The 21,049-nt window shown below is 40.8% G+C and overlaps 1 protein-coding gene across 5 annotated transcripts in view; it reads left to right on the top strand.

Annotated features, from left to right (window-relative positions):
* Window positions 1-374: 374 nt before the first annotated feature.
* The window catches only part of LOC111267339 (uncharacterized), a 30,747-nt gene continuing 10,072 nt past the window's right edge, over window positions 375-21,049 (top strand). The window contains exons 1-3 of one of the 5 annotated variants that reach the window (XM_086971266.1): window positions 375-1,105; window positions 7,894-7,976; window positions 8,419-11,173. In XM_086971266.1, coding sequence (XP_086827392.1) covers window positions 467-775 — 309 coding nt within the window. In that variant the 5' untranslated portion in view covers window positions 375-466 and the 3' untranslated portion in view covers window positions 776-1,105; window positions 7,894-7,976; window positions 8,419-11,173. Of the gene's footprint in view, window positions 1,106-6,279; window positions 6,400-7,893; window positions 7,977-8,418; window positions 11,174-21,049 lie in introns of those variants that run through there. The other 4 variants (XM_086971265.1, XM_086971264.1, XM_086971268.1 and 1 more) reach the window with 4 other exon arrangements.

Raw genomic sequence — 21,049 nt, 5'->3', positions numbered from 1 at the left:
TGGCGTCACAGTGCTGCACCTTGATATATTCCTACGGTTTGCAAGGATGATCTGCTCCGCTATAACCCGCCACTTCGGGCGTCATGAAAAAATAACCAAATGCAAATCCTAATAAAGTAATCTTTTTCTTCCTTCGCTCGTTAACTTTACCGTGTGCGCTCTCCATATAGAGATGCATTATCTGCGTAAGTTATATTCATATCTTATCGCGGCTGCTGCCTCGTTACTCCCATCAGGAGTAAAATGGCGGCTGTGATAGATTTATTCGAGGATTCTTCTGACTAGATTCAAGTGAGTCAACCAAGCCAGTTCTGCAGCAGACTATGGGGAACTGGTTCGACGATAGGGTTCACGCGTGCGTTGTACGAAGGGTTTCCACCCTCTTAACTTCCGTGGGGGGCAGTAACTTAAGGAGATTTTTATATTGGTGGCGGTCGTAATCACCGCATCCGTCCTGGAGGCCGCCATGGAGTCCGACGACATCTATCTGCTGGAGTCCACAAACAACACGTCGTTCGCACCGCTAGCGACACCGAACATAGGAACCACTACGGGAGCGGCTGCGGAGGAAAGGGAAAGAGTGACCCTTAGCGGCAGCGCTGAGCGCACAAGCATCGCAACTGACGGAACTGCTTGCTCCACGCCGACGGTCTATCCATTAGGCGAATGCCAACCGCGCGGCGGACGAGAGGACTTATACGACGAGCCCGGTAGCGGTGATCGAGTTGACTTAACGGAATACAGACCCGGACAAAGCAGTAACCTCAGTAACTAAACGTAAAGGACTTCAGAACGTGACTTCTATCGCAGCGACGACAGAAGCGCCAAGTGAATGTGAAAATCCCTAACGGAGTGACGTAAGCTGTTGGTCATACCAATACCAACAAAACCTCGCGTTTACGTCAAATTCTTTGTCGTTTAGGAGACTTCCTTCTTCTCCCACTGTTAGAACCTGACCGAAGCCTAATGGAACGCATTGAACGTCTTCGACAGTCGCTGTTTCTCCGGTCAGATATTATAATAGCCGGAAATTGCTTCTCGGCGTTATGCTTCGTTCTCGGCATGGTGATGTTGGGAGTTCACTCATTCGTCGAAGAGCGAGCTGGTGAGATCTGTAGTATTTATTATTGTTTACTTGTTACTTATTATCGGTGTAATACGGATCTTTTCTAAATGTGCTGATTACTCTTACTGTTTTATGTCGTCCTTCTTGTCTGAAGACATAACAATATACTTGCGTGTAATTTACTATTATTTTCATTAAAAAACCTTCATGCATCACAGACTGTAAGTTGCCTTAAAGCTGCTGCAAATAATTGTCACTTTTGCGAACGTTGATCTCGGACGTAACGAATCAGACACATACATATAACTAAATGTCATCTTCTGCAGTTCCTGCAGTATTTGACAAGAGTGGACGTCTTACCCTTAAATCTTGGGTGACATATTGCACAGTTCCAGCAAATCTGATGACTTGTTCATCGGTGCGGTTAGAGGTTTAACTCGGCGATTGGTATTCAATAACGGCTGATAGAAGTGCTTGTCACAACTCTACTCTTCATCTAGGTGACCTTGCAGACGTGACCTCGAGTTTTTGGTCATCTGGTCATTCTTACGTTCGAGCTATTTATAGAAAAGGCTATTAGAGGAAGAGGCTACTTCCATAAAAGTTTGTGTTCATTGCCTAAACATTGTAGAATCTACTATTAATTCGGAACAGCGTAACAGGAACATATTTGGGCCTATTTTGTTTGATTACCTAATGCTCCTTGAAATTCAGAGAAACGTTCCAGTATAACAATTCAGTCCGTCTCGGCTTCCATATGTGATCTAACTGAATAAATACGTTCACGCATGATAACGTCGATGGCAGTTTACAAAGTGGTACATAGCCGAAGTCATAAAACAGATGTCGTAATACTTCGTTCTCAGTCTCCTTATGTTCTTAGCTTTAATGATGAGCGATCTAGACTAGCATTATCATTAGGTGCTGATACATCGACGTTTACGATGATGTCGTATCGTAATGATTGCGAGCTTTAACAAACCGATCACATTCAGGTAGACAAGGGTCGTCCACTGAGCAAATGGCACTGCTTTCCTTTTTTGTCATCTCTAGTAAAATCTTCGGCCAATAGATCAACCCCCTTTGAAAAAATCACTGTTTTAGAAAAACGTACAAGTTCTAGTCCAAGGGTCGAATCTGCTCATGGGCTACTACTTGAAGGGCCTTAAGATCCAAGGACCTTAAGGGCGGATCGCACTTAACGTCCTTGGATCAATCTTGAACTAATGTTTCTTCTTTTATTTGAATTTCCTAATTGAATATGAGCTTATCGCACGGTTAGGATAAACAACATGAATAATGGCACATCCGAATTTCGCACTAGATTCAGATTTGTTCTCGCTCTGCCATCGGCGGGAAGCCGTTATCGAGGAGTACTATCATTGAAGGTTCCGACTTTGGTGATAAGATACTAAAGACTGCTCGTGTCAGAACACGGAAACACATATCGCCAATTTTTGGAATGCTCAACTTTATACAACATTTTTTTGTTTTCGATGGAGAGTCCAAGCTGCTTGTATCCGTGTCCACTATTCGAAGAAGGGACAAATCTGTTCCGTTCTAAGCTGGCAGAATCTTTGAGATGCGTTTAACGAGAAAGTGAGTATTTCATCTTTTCTCAAAGGGACTCAAAGCAACAACAAGGCTAGTGCTAACCCGAGGAAATACGGCTCTATCTGTTGGGACTTTAGATTTCGCTAGCCACGATCGCGAGCGCCTGCAAACAGTGAGTAGTTTTTGCAGTGTTCTGGTGTTGGCGGTAATAAGACTCATGCTGGTGCTACTGAAGCTAGTGATGATGGTGACGAATGAAAATGAGTTTTTCCTCTTCCACTGTGTAACTCTGGAACATTTACTCTCTCGCTTTCTAAGCGAAGGTTCATAGGGCCCCCGGTTCTTGGTCGCTTTTCGGTTCAAGCAGCGCCCTTCCGTTTACGATTAGAGTTCACTTTGCACTTGCTTTTTGTTTTTGAGAGCCAAACGGACGAGAAAATAACGGAAAGTGAAAAAAAAAAAAAAAAAAAGACATTTGGCTATATTCTGCATCCGAAAACATTCGCTGTTTTAAGACCATTTGCTGATGACAACAGGTACGAGGACAATGGCTTGATTGGTGGCACCGTCGAATGGCCTTTCGTTCGTCCCTGCCTGTATACGTCACGGTATCACGGTGCAGTCGCCGCAATAGATAGAACGGGAAGATAAGACAAAATTCCAATTTTTTGTTCGTGACGGAACATTGTTTGGTGATAGCGACGTTTGGTTGTCGATGGATGTGTATCGTTCTTCAGTGGCATGCAGTACTCTTGTATGCCATACAAAGCTTTCGATTTAAAACAATTATTCAACACTTCGTAAACATAGAGACCGTCGGTGTGGAAAGCTTCACGGAGATAGCTCACTGCAAACATGCGCTCTGTGTTTAAGGACCAATTTTCTGCTACTGTCCTGTGTGACGTACTAAAGCGTTTTTAAAGATTAACGATTCATCGACTTCCTACAAATATACGAATCTATTATACAACTATTAGACAAAGCTACATAGCTTACGATAGATGGGGCCAGCTGTTACACCGTTTCTGCATCGGATCATTCTGTACTAACTCTTCCTTCCACCTTCGTACCTACACGCCCCATTCATATATCAACGTTTGTCATTAAATTCGTTTACATTCATAAATGCTTGATTCTATCACAAAGCGAAGAGAAACACCGTGTTGGGTTTCATACGGCGCTTTCGTCACCTATTATAAAGTATATTGCGTCCCAAAGAAAATTCATAACTAGCGCCGTTTTGTATACGATTGAGTTTAGTTTAGCTGCCGTCGCCGTTGTACTATACATTTATCTAATTTTCGTCCAGCCCAGCAGACCTGCTGCACATGCACTCTATGAGATATTCTGGTGGCAAGCCATCTGTGCAATATGTGAACACTTTGTTTCTGCGTGCCTATGAATACAAACCATGTTTTTGCAAATTCCGGCGATGAATTAGACGCCATGCCATACTGCGTTACCATGGAGCAGTGTCACCTTCTGCGCGACCTTAGCTATTTACGCTGCCCCGGAGAAAGGGTCGCTTAGGAAACGCAGGCGTGCAAATACAAACAACGGTCATACAACAAAAGCGGCAATAGTATAACAATAACAGTATTAGCAGTAGAAGTACTAACCTCATAACGCGGTTCAGTGTCACGGAAGTGCAACAATTGTTTTAGATATTATATGGATGCCACCATTTTACGCTCAAACGAATACTAATCTTTCGCTACAAACCCCGCAATTCCTATTCTGTTCAAGGTAGATACTGAAAAGTTCCTAACAATTTAGCGTAACTTTTGTAAAGAGCGTTGTCTACGTAACTGTTCAATTCGATTCGTCGTTTTTTTCGCTATTTAAGCCATCTCATGACGCGTGGCGTAACGCTCTGTAGCTACACAGGCACCTTGAGTCCTATAGTTTATCTTCTTTCGCATATCGAAGGTTTACGTTTGTCGAAAGGACACTTACCAATCCGTGTTTGCAATAGCCGACTGAATCGATTGAGAGTTAGCCCTTGTTCATAATTCCGTGTAAATTGTGGGCAATCTCATTTTCATCGAGAAGATTCCTATGACGGTTTAGGCATGAGGATTCGCTCAAATCACGTTCTACAGTCATAGCGATGTGTTCAGTCACGTTCTGCTCCCTATTCTCGTGTGTCGCTTGCGTGTCAGCCAAGCGGACGAATATCAGCAACAAAAAAAAGGCCACGTGTTTCCTTTCGCAGCCTCTAGTCTTCTTCTCTATTCACTTATGGTAATTTTTTTTAGAGCAGATAAAACAACCGCTTTCAAAGTCGATATTGAGCCATAATGGCTCACCGTCTTTTGGCCACTCACATTAGTACATAATGGCGTATGCTGACTAACACACAATTGTTTTGCTTTAATGAAGAGCGAGCATCACATGAGATCTGTCGGTGATCGGCTCTCAATGGCGTCCGCAAGCATCCGTTTGAGATACATTAATCTTACCATCATCGTATCAAAATGTCGTGCTCTGACATAAAAGAAAAGTATGTGCAATACAAGCAGAAATTATTCATTTTTACAACCTAATTGATAACACCAATGAGAAAAACGTATATCTGCTCGCTGCTAGCAGTTGGCGTTCTCGCTTCAATTTTAACAGGCTCAGTGTTTCCCCCAAGTCGTTTTCTGTAATCATATGGCACTACTATATACATATGTGTAAATGATCCTGCTGCACTGTTGTTATCATCATTGTTTCAGTTCGATTGTTGCTAAAAGACAAATATGTATCAAAAGGTGCTTATTTCTATCTATCTCATTTCCATGATCTGTGGGTCAATGTTGTTGGCGTCTGGTAAATTTGTCGATTTAATCTACCATTTGCAATAGCCCATTATCTGTTAGTCCGAAAAAGCAATTTTTTTTTAAAAGGAATGATCAATAAATGGGTCGATGTTTAAAGTCTGAGCTTTTATAGTTAGCTGGCGTTCGTTTTGCGCTGACATGTCAAGACCAGCTCTTTCCAGGTTGTTTTCTTCGACCGATAAGTAACGTGAATAGTTTGTGACCACGATCGTTCTCTGCTGGCTAGGGGCTGTTTTTTTTGTTCCTTAACATGGTACTCAATTATAGTGTCACAAGCAGACTTTCTTTGTTAAAGTTCGCTTAACTATTGTCACAGCCTAGCCGTTTGGTTGGTGTTGATGATAGAACGCACTAACTATATGCTCAATGTATCCGTTTAAGTAAAAACCTTTGCTTGAAAAAAAAAATTACCTTGATACGTTCCGAAACACGTTTTTCAATTGTCTCAAGTTATCAAAATAATCGCTACACTAACCTACGGTGGCCAGATAACTTGTACCTGCCCAGGCAAAGATATCTTGGTATATTCCTAACCACGGTATTATTTGCAACAGGTTCATCAAGTAACTTTATGTGTGGATCTAGTAACCACTAAATTTATGATTTATGGTCAGTGCGGATTGCTTTATAGCTTTGAACCTTTGCACAGAGCTTCAACTTTTTGATAGCCGTAAAGAGGGCATCTCTTCACACCTCGACGAAAGTTTCCAACGGGTAGTCACTTCGTTGTACACCCATGTTCACACTTTCAACATCTTGTAGCATTCGTGCTCAAATCATACTCTACACGTGTATTCTCAAATAGCAGCCTCTTTATTTACCTCTTTATTTTAGTGCCTGTTGTGACGAAAACCACGATCGGTCCAACTGCAATTGGCGGTAGCAGTCTCAATAGCGACCGGTCTTCACAGTTCAACTTAATAGCCTTCTTGGAGCTGTGGAAGTTTGGAAGGTTTGTCTAATGTTGCGTGCAACACTCCGTAGTTGTTTTATCTTGTGAAGCGCTATAACGCCACGAGGTTTTGTTGTAACCTCTTGCCAGCCATTTCAATCTGAAATGTCTTGTCAGACTCTTTAAAGCCATTGTAGTTCGTGTGCTTTACTTGTACTTATCTTGTGCTTCTGCTTCTGCTTCGATATACACGTACACACGCGCATTTACGACGCATCTCAGTGCTACACTATGTCCATCCAGGAGGTTTGGTTGGCATAATGCAGTACGGCAACATCACCCGCCTTCTTTTTAACATGGTTGGTCCCTCGTCGGCCGCTTTCGATTACCGATAGTCGATGCCCTGCCTGTGACACTCTGCTCCATTGATTTCCAGTATGAGCAAAATTTGATACACCATTAAGGTCTTGTTCGAAGAAAAATGTCTTCTTGGCGGTGGCTGAGCGCATTCCAACAATCAACTTATAAGTAAAGCTTCTTCTATCGCTTCATGCACACACCCTGACGGTTGCTGATTTAGGCCTTTCCTGAATTTGTTTATAATTTCTGCATCTCCTAGGATATCCTTCTGAATATAATAAACTTTTCTGGAATCTGACATTCCTCTGATATTTATATCTTAGGATAAGTGACCTGTATCAGTCTTACTAAGGAAGCAGAGAATTCCTCGTTTGCAAGGTCATATATGCTCCAAAGATAGTTGGAGAAAGGGTGACGGTCACCACGGAAACGTGCTGGTTGTTTTTTGGGATGCTGCAGCTTAAACGCATCACTGACTAGAGCATAGGCTGTTCAAAAAGGTGACTGACAATCAAATTTTCATTGTGGCCTCTTTTACAAGTCGTTAGCCAGGGAATGCTTGTTATCTTGTATCATTGTTGCTCAAACCCGCCTGTTATTAATTACCCTTCTACACTGCTATGGCGTAAGCTCTGTTGAATTTAGTCTGACTGTACTAGAGATTGACAATACAACAGACGAATAGTTACTGATCAATGATTGCCGCCGCTAGGTGGTGCTCAACAAATGGTGCATCCAGAGAAGCGTTTCAGATAGACCAGCCATGGATACAAACGATTACCATATTAATCCATACGCGAAGCTAGCGGCCGCGAAATATCGTATCCGGAGCCTTAATCACAACCTAATCTATCTCTTTAAATGACAAGGCTGTGTTACACGTTTAACGGATTTTGTGAAATTTTGACAGTTGGTTCAAAGTGTACCAGAAATCTAGTTGAAATATACTAGTTGATACAGTTGATTGTTGCTATGGGGCAAAATTCTACTTCTGCCATTAGAGCTAAAGATTGAATTAGAAAAACGTTAGAGTCTAGCATAACTTTTCGAATATGTTACGCGCCAGATCGCATCATTAATTAATCAGTCTAAATTTTCAATGATAGCGCACGATCGTTTTTCCATCGTCGACACGACTATTAGTAAAGCTAAACGACTCTGGCATTTTATGTTTTTACAAAAGATTTTTTCGATAGGTTTGTGCGATGGGGACAAAGGACGACCAAAGTCAAATATGAAATAAGCGAGCAACAACGACATCCAGACCAGTTGGGCTAAGGTATTAGGACCATTAGGTCACCACAAATATCTTCATCAAAAAATGCTGTGCCTTACCCACACATAAGAATTATCGTATTATCATGAAGGAGAATCTAATTGTCAAAATGATCCACGATTCCTACTCCTTGTTTGCTTAGAGGTCCTGTTTAGTGAGCAGTTAGCATCTGAAGATGGCCGTGACTTGGGTACGATGCAACGTTAGCTATTATCGTTAGAGAAAGCGTTAAATGAAAATATTTCATAACGACGTTATACTATTCGATATAAAAAGTAAAAATCATCGATCAACTCTGGTCATGGAATCTGTCATACTGAAACCCTTTTGCGTATTAAAGCTATAGTCATTTGTATGCATGCCTTATACGTTCTGGACAAATGAAGTTCAGATCCGTAAATTGGTCTTTAATTAGTTGAAATCCTATGGATGCGTTCGCACACAGGCTTCGTATCGGTCACGGAGCTGCACAACGTACCAACAACACAAATATCTTGTATACTCATCTTGATGTCAACGATTGTACCTGCCGCTGAACGCCTTCAACGATGCTACATCGCCCATCTTGAAAAACAATTAGACAACATCGTCGACTTCCATTGAGTCCCCTCCCTACCCGAACATAAGTCCAGCGTATCGTGTCAACTTAGCGCAAAATTATCATTCAGATGTCTTCGAGTCAACCTCGCAGCATTTCATTGTTTGGATCTCTCGGGGTCAACAACTGTCAATTTATACTATCAACAACTGTGCCATTGTCTAGTCGCCATTGTGCTCGACCAAATCACCTAAAAACGATCAGGTGAGCAACATGACTCTGGAGAAGCATCAACAAAGATGTTTTTGTATTTACTGAATGTTCCTACAATCAACACAAAAATCACGTCTGCGTTTGAAACTAGAAAGGCTTCAGTCGACTAATACGAGGCCAATTCGAATAGTGTAAGATAATCCAGAAGATATCGATAGTAATTAGATAGCCCGCCTGCTTCGACAATGTAGAAGATAAAAGAAACTTAGTAACATGGATGATATGAAAATTTCTTTCTATTATCAAAGAGTTACAACTTAAAACCTACGTACCAGCTTAAATGAAAAACAAACTGAGCATTTCTAGTACAATATATCTGATTAGGTGATAGGTAGAATGGATAGGAATCAGAAAAACCCACATATTTGCCTGAGCTTTTTTTTACAAGCACTAATTACGATAGTTGACTTTTTGAAATTTGTAATTTTCTTGTGATATACGTCAAAAACTAGTTAAAGTTACGACCAGTTTCATATTAATATAGTCCCCTTTAGGGTACATGGCGACTATATCTATAGGACAAAATGTCGTCGAATGAGATGTACGGAGGTGCTCGATGCTATTAGAGGAAAAGTTAATAAGAAAAAAACCGGGTGCTTAAAACCAAACGAAGCTATTGTCATTTCGACATTCTGACCCGGACGGCTAGGGTTAACTCATGCGAGATAGCATCGACATACAGCAACCCCAAAACAGGAAAAATACTTCATTATATGTCTAAGGGAATCCAAACATACGGATCAAAGTATATTTCTCAGCAATATGTGAGAAAATTTTTAACATACATAGAAAAATTGAATGTATAGTTTGACCAAAGAAGACAAATTTATCAAAGAAACTAATATAGGATAAACACTATCCACATTGGGGTGTCTTCTGCAGAAGTGGTTTATCAAGTCGCATAATCTTATTAAATTATAGTCCTTTCTTTGTTTCGTTCTTGTTCCGATGAAAATGTATGTAAAGTACGGTTCCGAGTCAAATAATCACAGTAAACAGCCAATCAGCCATTCGTGCTACATACAAATTGACAATGAAACAACGATTGTTTATGTAAGAAACAGTACGCGTGAGCGTATTTATGTACGAACATACTGCCTGCGACGTACAATGATAGCAGAAAGGCAGAGAGTCTGCTGCGTGTCCGAACTGATCGCTGTTCCCTGAAAACTCCTATGTAGCTTCTTCGTGCCGTGTCGTTTTGTGCTTATCGCCACGCTGCAGCATGAGTGTCCGCCCTGTGGAAGCAGTAATTGATCATTTAAGCGACAGACGACTAGACAACAGTGCCGTTGTTACTCGCTACGTCGAGTAAAGCTACCATTATCGGGCGCCATCGTCTATTCGTTCGCGCACCACCGAAAGGACTCAGCAGGGAAACGGTATTGAATGCTGCCTGATCGGCGCTGGCCTGGAATAGGTCTATCACGATTGGCGGGTTTTACCTTGCATTAACATGTTGCTACCACGCTACCGATGGACCTCGTTTCATTGTTCTATTACCGCACGGGGCACGCGAAACCGCTAATCAAGCGAGCTTCGCCGTGCAGTTATGGAGCCTCCTTTGATGTGCCCGAGGACTGCGTCTAAATTAGCGCTCAGTGCTGGTTTCTGATAGAGAATACAAGAGAGGCAGAAAGGAAAACGGTGATAGGGTTTTTACTTCACTTATTGAGGCTACAGCAGAGGAAACAGCAGTAGCGATCAACATAAACTTCCCATAATGTAGTCTTTCAAATATCCCTCGCTGTAAATATTCTCATCCGATGTTTACTGGCTATCAGACCTCGAAGTAGGACTAAAATAAATGTCGATCCAAGGCCAGAACCAAAGGTACGTGTGAAATTAGCGGGTTCTGTAGCTAGGAGATGCAAGTTCAGTACTACCGTGGAAAACACCTAAATGTGAGACCCGGTGTCCGTTAGCTAGATTTACATATTAACGTCTTCAGAAGACACTATCAAATCTAGCTGGACCTTGGAATAAGTGTAACGCACACAATGGTAATTTCGCTTACGTTTTGACGAATCGTCCGTTTACTGCTGGAAAATTCTAAGCTAAACATTCTTCAGTCGACACCCGTATTACCTAAACTTCTTAACATTGAAGAAGTTACACTCTTATAACGTACACATCGAAAATACTATACACGTTTGGACAACGTAATATTAAAAGCAGCGTAATTTGCTTAAAGACGCTTACACAATATTTAGGAGAGGCGTAAACGGCCCATAAAGTGGATACTGCCTTACTTGTTATAAAAGAATGTATCCTATACTTTCTTTTGTAATAAATGGATCGTGTCTATGTTTATATGGTGGCTTTTTAAAGGAATATATCAGAAATGAAATAAAGTTTGAAGACGTATTTTAACTCGAAGACTGTACAATTCTGGATTATGTTTTTATTATGATTATGTCTAGTAATATGCCCTTCTCGTGTTTAGTGTAGCGTTTTAATGCGTGTTTTAGAGCAGATTTTAAGGTACTCAAACGTAACCGGCACTAACATTCTAATACTGTCACCAAGAGACCAATATATGCCTTGATACTTTGATTAACTAGGGTATTGCATTTATTTTTATTCTTTTACTGCGACTTCCTATACTATCCACTTTATGGTCCGCCTTCTGTGTCGTTTCGCACAATAAACAGCTCAAGATTTTTTTAGTCGAGGAAGCAACGTTTTGAGTTTAAGGATCCGTATCTATATGGCCAGTACTGCAATTTCATAACTGGTCTATAGGCACACGCACACACACACACAATTTTCCTTCTTTTTTTGCAGGCCCTTTCGTCGACAACAGGGAGGACGCATCAATATTTTTATTTCAGTCATCTTTATCTAATAATTGTTTCTTTATTCGTATTGTCGGCATACAATCGCAGGTAGGTTACAAGTCCTACTAAATTTTTTACTACAAGGTTTAATACTACATTTAATACTACAAGGTTTTTACTAAATAGAGACGAAAGGCGTGTTACACTGTCAACAACTGTACCCCATCTTCTTTTAATTTCAAAAACTGTGTGAAGTTGCGATCTATACTAACATGAATTGATTGAAGCGTTGCTTGTCGCCCATGAACGTAACATATGTAGATCAGCTGTGTACGTCGATAGCATGTTCCTGCACGTGCGCATGAATATGTGTACTTCGGCTATATATGGAATATAGTATATTGCCAATGATAGCTAGACGTGTATCAGCAACAATCGCCAATACACATGTCAAGATCTTATTTTAGAATAGGAGTGTACGATAAAGGCATAAATCAGCCAGCCTCATAAAGATCATTTATTCCTTATTTGTGTTATGATAGAGGGCGCATTGAATCGTCACGCTGTTTCAACATGCAGACGATTGGTATTTTCCCCAACTGTGTTAGTTCGTCAGCGTAATAGTAGAAGTGGTAGTTCAATAATAACAATAGTAAAAACAACTTTTGCTTTTACTCGTTCACTGTGTTCCGTGTTTCGAACGCTATATTCCTAGCGATGTCAGCGGTAAGCCGATTTATCGTCAGATGGACGATAGAACATTGAAGAACGAAGCGTTCTAGAAATGATTTCGACCCATTGAAAATGAACGATGAGAAAAGCGTATAAAAAAATATTCACGCACAGCGTTGAGTACTTGAGCTGAATATTTGAATTTTACTCTTTGCTATTTGTAAGTCATTGTTAAATTAAATCCATCGCGGTACCTTTACCGCACTTTCACTAACGCTTGTTAATCGTCTGTCTTTTTATCGGATTATAGTTGAGTACGAGCTCTGGATGGAACATCGCCGGTCAAATTTTATCCTGAAATCCTGATTTTTTTATCCTGATTGCTAGTCGTTTAAATTATCCGAAGTTTAGGAAAGTTGTTGTTTGTGTGCTCTGAGCAACTTAGACTAGTAAACACACTTTGATACAATGTGCTTTTGTTATATTTAGAAATTAACAGTCATTGAATGTAATCTGTAGAAAAAAAAGAAATCAAGTGACGGGCGAAAGATCGAGTAAAGAAACAGAAGGATATTCGGCAGGGCTGCGGTAATATTTATGTACATATGTCGTTTAGTTTTAGGGAGACGGGAGAGGAAGAAAGGCGTGATTAGTGGGAACAGAAGAAGACGCTTCTTCTATTTTTTTTTGCTAATCTAATCTTTAGCCCTAATGATCGATTTTCTTTCAAAGAATTAGAAGTACTCCGAGCAAAAAGTGCAACCCAAGAAAAGAGGCCTGTAGCTGTGAATTGTAGCTGCTTGCAGCCCAGTTGGGAAATGGGCCTCAGCAGTGTAGGAGGGACAGCAGCAAGAACTGCAGCATTTGAATAAATGGGGTGTTTGCACTGCGCTGGAACAGGGATTGAGCTATAAGGCGAATGGGTTATGCTGAAGTATAAATGGATCGGTGAAACTTTATAGTGAGCTGGGAAAGAGAAAAGTAATTTCTAATGGTTAGTTCCGAACACAAATTCCTAACGGTAAAAGTTCTCTCTATTTCTGGCTTTATGAGATGCTTCAAGTTGAAAAGTCGATCTGTATAAGGACTAGTTTTAAGCTGGAGTACGGAGTAGAATGAGGATTCGGAGCTTAGACTTTTTGAACTTTGTAGGCCTGCTTCTTTCCATAACATAGCCATTCTATGTGGGCGGTGATCGTCTTATCTTCGCACCAATATTATATAAGATGTAATCGCAGGGCTAATTAAAACACGGAAAAATATGTCCTTCAAGCATTATCTAGTTTCATAATCCATGATCAGTTATTTTTTTACAGTTCAAACTGGAATGAATTCTCTTATTATTTTATTATATATTCTTGATCTCTACGGGGCACAGGGATAGGAACCATCGTTCGTTCGGAGAAACATTCTTAACACTGTCAATGGTTTAGGAAATACGTTTGCATTATGGATGTAAATTTTTTCGCACCATAAAACTGCTGTACTTCGGGGGGAGTATGGGGTGCACAATTGAGATGTGTACAAAGTCTGTCGACCTTGTAAACGACTCGCCCGTGCGATGCAAACCTGTCAACGTAGTGTTTCAGTAACGGGATGCCAACATCGATATGTAAATGTCACAGAAGAAAGAGGGGCAGCTTTTGAACCAAACACTGCAGCCGGATCTACACAAATTCATTCAGAAAAAAAAAACAAAAGAAAGTTGATAATAATTGAAATGACACAATATGACTAACGGTGTGGTGCCTATCAGGGTGCTTTGTGTGCATATAAGGATGACTGCAAATGTTGCAAGCTCTCTGTTCGATTGAAGCTCCCTGTTTTTGGCGCCTTCGCGGTGGTGCGGCGTCACTCGCTTCAAAGTGACAGCAGATTTCCATAGGCCACAGCACGTTTGTGGCTAGCTAATCGAGCAGTGACAGACTCTATCGAGGACGTGACATGACAACCCGGTCAGTTTGACGATCGTCGCCTGTAAGCAATGCAGATAACGACTCGAAACAAACTGAGGCGGCCACAACTGCTTGTAAGCTTCATGGGCTTATGGGTATATGGCAAGGAAGGTCGGCACTACAATGAAGTTTGAGTAGCCGCAGAGGGGCTAACAATGTGGTGCGCGACTCGCCAGTTTATGTAGCCATTCTAGCAGGACACAGGGCTCGATTTCTACAGCTACTAAACCCTGTACCTCTATTGCCTCATCGCTATGTTCTCTTTTTCATTCATACAGCTTGCAAACTCAGCAATGCGGTGCCATTTTCCATGGGCCATTTCGACGAGTCGGCATTACCAAGTAACTTGGCAATGGCTCTCTTGTGGAGCTAAACAAGTTTCAAAAGCTGCGCTTTTCAGGAAAGCTCCCCACCTATCTTCTTACTACGGCCAGCCATTTCAACGTTGGTTGCCTTCCTGCAACCAAAACTAGCGGCTGGGTTCTTAGATACTAAAAGATAGAACAACACTCAAAAAAACCCTCAGAAAGTACAGACAAGTCTTGCTTTGTTTTGCCTTCAAACTGCAAACAACGATCTGGCCTAAAAAAGCCTTGTACTCTCAAAAAATAGCTGATGCGATAGCTGTTGGGAAGGTTTCAAAAGGAGTAACGTACGGTCATGCTGTCCGTAACATAGTACCATGAACCTAGTCTTTAGATTAAAGCCACAGTCAAACAAAGGGAAAATTTAGCGATCCTGTCACGTATATTTATAAACAGGTATAGAGGGAAACTGGTCTACAGTTTGCTGTACAGGTTATTTATGAATTTTGGTGCTGATAGTAATGCGAAATAACGAGAGAGTGATATTATATATGAAACTAAGAGCTGATTTGCACTCCCGTTATCTATTGGGACGCTTATTCAATCACGCTTAATAGTATAACATGTAGTATTACTATTTTTACCCGTTTCGTTTACGTATGTTATGTTTTCAAGCACTTCGTTATTTCGTGATCTACTCGCATTTTCGTGTATTTGCCTAGTGGTCATATGGCGAAAAGACGCAGCAATAAGGTCCTGGTTTTAGAATCAAGACGAGTCTTGTCGTTTGGTTTTTCTTCAAAGGAAACGTATATCGTACTGAGTAAAGATCTGTCTACACAAAAAAAGGTAGTGTAAGACGTGCCAGGCGAACAAACGTGCTTCATTATTTGTATTTTCTATGTTTTCTCCTTTACCATCTATAATACGTATCATGTATGGGGTTTTCGGTGCATTGACTGTTCCTTATTATTATTAATAAAAGATTTAAGTTATGTTTTAAACGCACGCGCACACATACTAGAAGGCACAAATGATTGAAATAAATTGTCGTCTTTCCGTAATGAGGCCTATTTGTCGTTTTCGTGGGTCAATCACAGCAGCTAGAAGGAACTAGTATTGAATGTATGGGTGCAGTTCATTGACGCAGTTATATCGTTATAATCAATGATCACACCTTTAACGCTCGCATCAATTTATTGCATACTAATAAACTATAATTATTTTATCATACAGCTTTATCAAAATATAATACTCTATACAAAACAAGAATGGGGTTCGTAAATTATTGCATAGAAGGCGATGTGCCCTCATGAAGCCTGGAACGAAGCGTTCATTACAGTAGCAACGGGGGTAAGGAGTAAACTTGGGCATATGCAATAATTAACTTAGAATAGTCTCAACGCTATAATAAATCACGGCTTAGACTCATAATAGTGGACAAGTCGAGAATCTTAGTGCTTCGTTACCTGTAGCATTTGTACACACAAGCGTACTGGCAGCTTTGTTTTTCTTTAAATTATGCAATTCAATCTAATGTTTTTCATTCATAGGCAAGCGTTATGAAAATTGACTATAGGCTGATTTTTAATTGGTCATTAGTTGTATTGCCTATGGATATTTCTGTGAAATATACAAGTATTGCGTAGTAGTACTCGATCTTATAGGATATTTATCTGATTTTACCTTCATCAATTTTCACCGATCATGTGAAAGCTTACATTAGCAGAGCAGTATATCTGATACAGGCTACTGGCCCATCCATCTTACGTAATGACGGAACTCGCTAGTTGGCCACCTGCGTCATTAAAGTTCAGCCGTAACACGCGCCATAAATTTACCAGCCTACATCTCCAAAGACAGCCACGTCTCTGTTTCGTACCCTGCAAGTCTTTCCTTCTTCACCTACTTCCCTATAGAAATAACAAAAAAGTATTAAACTAGAGGTCACTAGATGTCAGCTGGTTCATCCTAGCAGAGTCAGCCATGTTCCAAAATTACGAAAAGCTGATGCCTCTATTTAAATAGCGTCATTGTGTGGACGTCGTTTCGTGACGAAATGCACCAAGTACGCCAGGATCTTCTCGGCCGACGGCTAACACAAGCCGTGACGCTTAAACGTGCTGCTGATTGAGGTAGCTAAAAATGCTAGAGCGTGTGTCTTATGACGCGATCATGTATCGCGTCTTTCGAGGTGCCGCCCGTATTGCCCCATTGCCCGTCCAATGGGGGTAAATAGTTAACCCCGTTTCCCTTATGCGATACTTCTTTTTTGTGAAAGTTTCGCTCTATCTTCTTCGTGATTTACGCTTTGGTACACTTCTTCAGACAACTGTTCAGCCAGTTGTATCACGCACAAGCCGTTCGCGACATACCCGCTTACACACAACAATGATGAATGCAAAATTGCTTTGTATTATAGTATGATATACGGTTCATTGAGACGAACACAATAGAATAAAATAGATACATTGGGAAAAAGAAAAAAGTGAATGGACGGAGTGCTTTATGATGAAGGGTAATCTCTACCTTTCTTGAGGAAAACAATTGCGGTAGATACTTGGTTGTTGTAACTAGGCAAGGACCACCCCAGAACTACGGAACGCACTTGTCGTCTGAGTCTGTACTCAAAAAAATTATTATCCAGTGTAAGCTGAGTACATGCCACAGTAATTGGAACAGGAAACAAAGGCAAGGGAATACAATCTCGGGAATAAAGCAGTTCGAAAGAGAGAACGCCTTCCTATGGTTTGTTCGGGGGGTGCTAAAAGTTCTTAGTGTTTTTGACTCGTAAAACGTATAGGCATGTGTACGATGTGCTTATAAGAATAGTTTGTTGTTCCTCACTATTTCGGCAAGACTCATTATAGAGTCTTGCCGAATGATCACCCCCCGTACAGCTGGCTATAAGTAAAATAAAGGACGGCCCTCCCTATTGGCGGAAAGTGCTATATTTTTCGTAGGATAATAAATTCGCTCAGAGATTGAAAGAGACTACCATGTGTCCCAATGGCGTTGAAACCCAGAAGAGACACGATGAAGACAACCAATACCTTTTAACATATGCTGATTGATAAACGGGACGTTTGTAGACATCGTTATGCCTAAGCAAATTTAGTCCTTCAACTGTGACCAGATCAGCTAGATAGATATTTTCTTAAAATTTATCGTAAGCAAGTTCTCTAAAGCCGCGCAATAGATCGCTGTCATGAGCAATTCGAGTTTAATGATAAAGATTTTCATCAAAGCTAGATAATCCGGTACGTAACCTTTTCTTGGGAATCTACACAATTGCAGGTCTAGAAGAGAATTGATGTGTATACACTGAGCTTTACAACAATGTTGAAGGCTGCGGTTTTCTTGCCTACGATGGAGTTTCGCTTCCTCCAAAATTTGTCCTTTTTAATGTAATGGTATGATTGCCTGTGAATATATACTGAATTAACAATAAAAAAAAAAGTCGAAAACAGTGATACTAATAGGCTGTTGCAAGAGAATTCGGCAGGGTTTGAAGTCGCATAACTCTTGAGCTATACGCAGCTAGCTAGCTAGCTAGCGAAATTCGGTTACTTTGGAAACTTGTGAGCTAAGATCGGTTGAGTTTACTCTAGGTGTAATAAGTTCAGAAAAAAGAACATCTTTTAGTCTCCAAAATCGACCCTCAGTGATCAAGTTTTTGAAGGCCACAGCGGTGCGGAAATTTGTCGGAGATTTGTGAATACATTACGTAAGGTGGCCCCAAGCAAAAACACAGTACGTGAATGATGCAACGATTTTAAGAACGGGGATTGGAGCGTTGAAGGCTAGCGAGGAGATGAATAGATAAGAAAGCCGAACCGGCGCTACCGAAGAGACTTTTTATGAAAAACAAACAGGTTGAAGTCTAAAAACTCTGTAGGACACAAAGCTGGAATTTCACGTGAAACGTGTTACAAAATCATAACTCAAATGCAGAAAATGCATGAACTGAGCAAAAAATGAATCCCTTGTAAATTGATTCCAGGCTAGTTAAAAATGCGTGTGATGTACTCCACGTGCAATATGTGAAACTTTAATCAACAGGGAACCCGTTCAACAGGAAATCACAGCCGTTTTAGATGAAGCATGGTCCAATTTCTGCCACCAGTTGGAAAAAAATTAGGCAAAAAAATGGTGTCGCCCTAGAGAGAAATCGAGATCGGTAGCAGTGTTGGGCAGGTTTGGGCGCAGGATGATGGAGATTCGGGACACCTGCTACTATGAGATATTTGCCGAAAGTAATGCGATAAATGCAGTCCGCCGTCCCGACTTTTTCAAGAGAGTCATGAACGATTGGCAGAATGTAGTCTGGATACTTGAGCCCCAGTTGCTTTTTCTATTGGGCAAAGGAATATACGTTGATTTTGACTCGTCTATTGCCCCGATCTAAGTCCGTGTGACTACAGGGTTTTCCATGCCTCAAGGAGCATCTGGTGGGTAAACATACCTTACTGCCGATTCACTTCGAAGGAAAAATCACATATGGAAACACGAGTAGCTATCCAAAAGCCGCGAGAGCGTTGAGGCAACTGTGTAAAAAATAAAAAAAGGCACAGCAACACATATTATAAAAATCGCTACTTCAACCAAATTAGCTGAAAAATTTTACTATTTCAAAATCCGCCGGGTTCGCTGATAACGTCCTTATAAAAGAGTAACATTAAATAGTTATCATAATGAAAAAACGTATGGCGTGCTAACGAATTATTCGTTGCAGATAAGCTTTGTGGGTCAACTACCTGAAGCAACCTACTAGAAAAATCTTATTAGCAAAACTATACAGTGAACGTTCCCTCACATCAGGTACGGCAATAGTTCTTAGCCACATATTGTACATGCTAAATTATACACAGATGGTCAAGTGAGCACAAAAGTTTCAGGTGATTGTGACCTTTTCTGGCTCCTATTAGGACAGGACGTAGAAGACAATGTGAGTCTTGTGATCCTGGATTGGGGTGTTGCCAAATATTACTGTTTTCGACTGTTGCTCCATTGCGGTAACCAAAACCAGCCAGCCATATTCGGACATCCGAATGCTCTGTGTTTTCAATCGCCGCAAGCTGACTCCAAGACTGTTTTTTACAAACAGTTTCTTCTGTTTTCTGAAGTTTCCCACTTTATATTAAGGCAAGATCTTGTAATGCATTTGGTGGCTTAGCACCGCAGCTAACTTTCCTACCAGACAGCTTTTTCACTCCATAAGCCTACAAACTTCTTGACACATTTCGGTTCATTGAGATCAAAAGTTACCTAAGGAATATACATATGTAGAATATTTATAAAGGCTAGAGAAGGTATACTTTTGAAATAAAAGGTGCTCTTAATTGGCCTGAAACTACTATTTCTCTTACTTTCACATTCACAGCCAATAGGCGAAAAAGGGAACGGCAAATAAAAGAGATCGACTCCTGTCTATTTTAAACTGCTCTATGATCATGAGGAAAGTCGAAAACATCCCTTAAAATCAGGCCGAGCATCCAGGAAGTTCACTACCATACCTCAGCTGGGGCCGTCAGAGCTATGCTCAGAGAAACCTGATGGGAACTGTTGCGTCCCTCATCAATAATCCCGGATTAGTTCACGAGCATTTTTATATGGTTGAAAACGTTGGCCGAAGATCTGCTGATACCAGACGTCAATTTATTCAGCTTAAAGGATCTGAATAAAATCCCAGTTATGTGTAATATAAGTCGAGAGATCGTCTAATATACAGAGGGTAGTTAAGTAGCAAGTACCGTGTAAGTATTGAACTCGCGACGCTTCTACATGCATTTAAAGTTGGCGAGCAATCGGAGAACGGATGGTCCCTCAGGGACATTCGAACACATTACTTTATAGTCCATCGCAGATAAACGCCAACAGTTTAACTATCAGCCTCGAAACCCTTATGGTGCTTTCATTTAAAAAAACAAAACCCCTCAATTCGAAAAGTACATTAGACGGCCGCACAGGGTGGTAGATTTAACAAGAATGTTGATATCTTGACAACTCTAATAGAACGAAAAATAAATGCTGCACGTTAAAGACGGTACAATAGAACCTGACGCGACAATTGCATACTCTCTCGAAGTGCGTAGCTTCGTTCTGTCGACCAAAGTTGATTTTGTTGTTACCTTATAAATAGCTAATCCAAGCTCTTCGAATGATTTCACCATCGTTGCTGCATTAAGGACTCATCTGGCACAAGCGACCATTTACCGATGACAAGCGACCTGTAAAGTTTTGTAGAAACAAATCGTCTGGAACTACAAAGGGTCCTAAAGAGCTTATCAGATATGTACTTAACGATCTAGAAGGCAATGTCGTAGGCTGTTTTTTTCAAGAAATTTGACGCATAAGGAGCAATCATCTGTGGTGCTTATTGTTAGATGGTTTCCGAAATGTTGAACTTGACTTAGAGCACTTGTGTGTACATTCTCAAATCAAGACTTATATTTTTGCCGTTGGTGGATTGCAGTGTACCTAGTAAATACCTACCTGAAGAGCTCTTGTGGGGTGTATTATATATAATAAGCGAGGATATCGTTTGACGAAG

The sequence above is a fragment of the Varroa jacobsoni genome, unplaced genomic scaffold (assembly GCF_002532875.2).
Source record: "Varroa jacobsoni isolate VJ856 unplaced genomic scaffold, vjacob_1.0 scaffold_1171, whole genome shotgun sequence".
NCBI classification, from domain to species: Eukaryota; Metazoa; Arthropoda; class Arachnida; order Mesostigmata; family Varroidae; genus Varroa; species Varroa jacobsoni.
The sequence above is the reverse complement of the archived record's forward strand: the minus strand, read 5'-3'. Positions and strand labels throughout refer to the sequence as shown.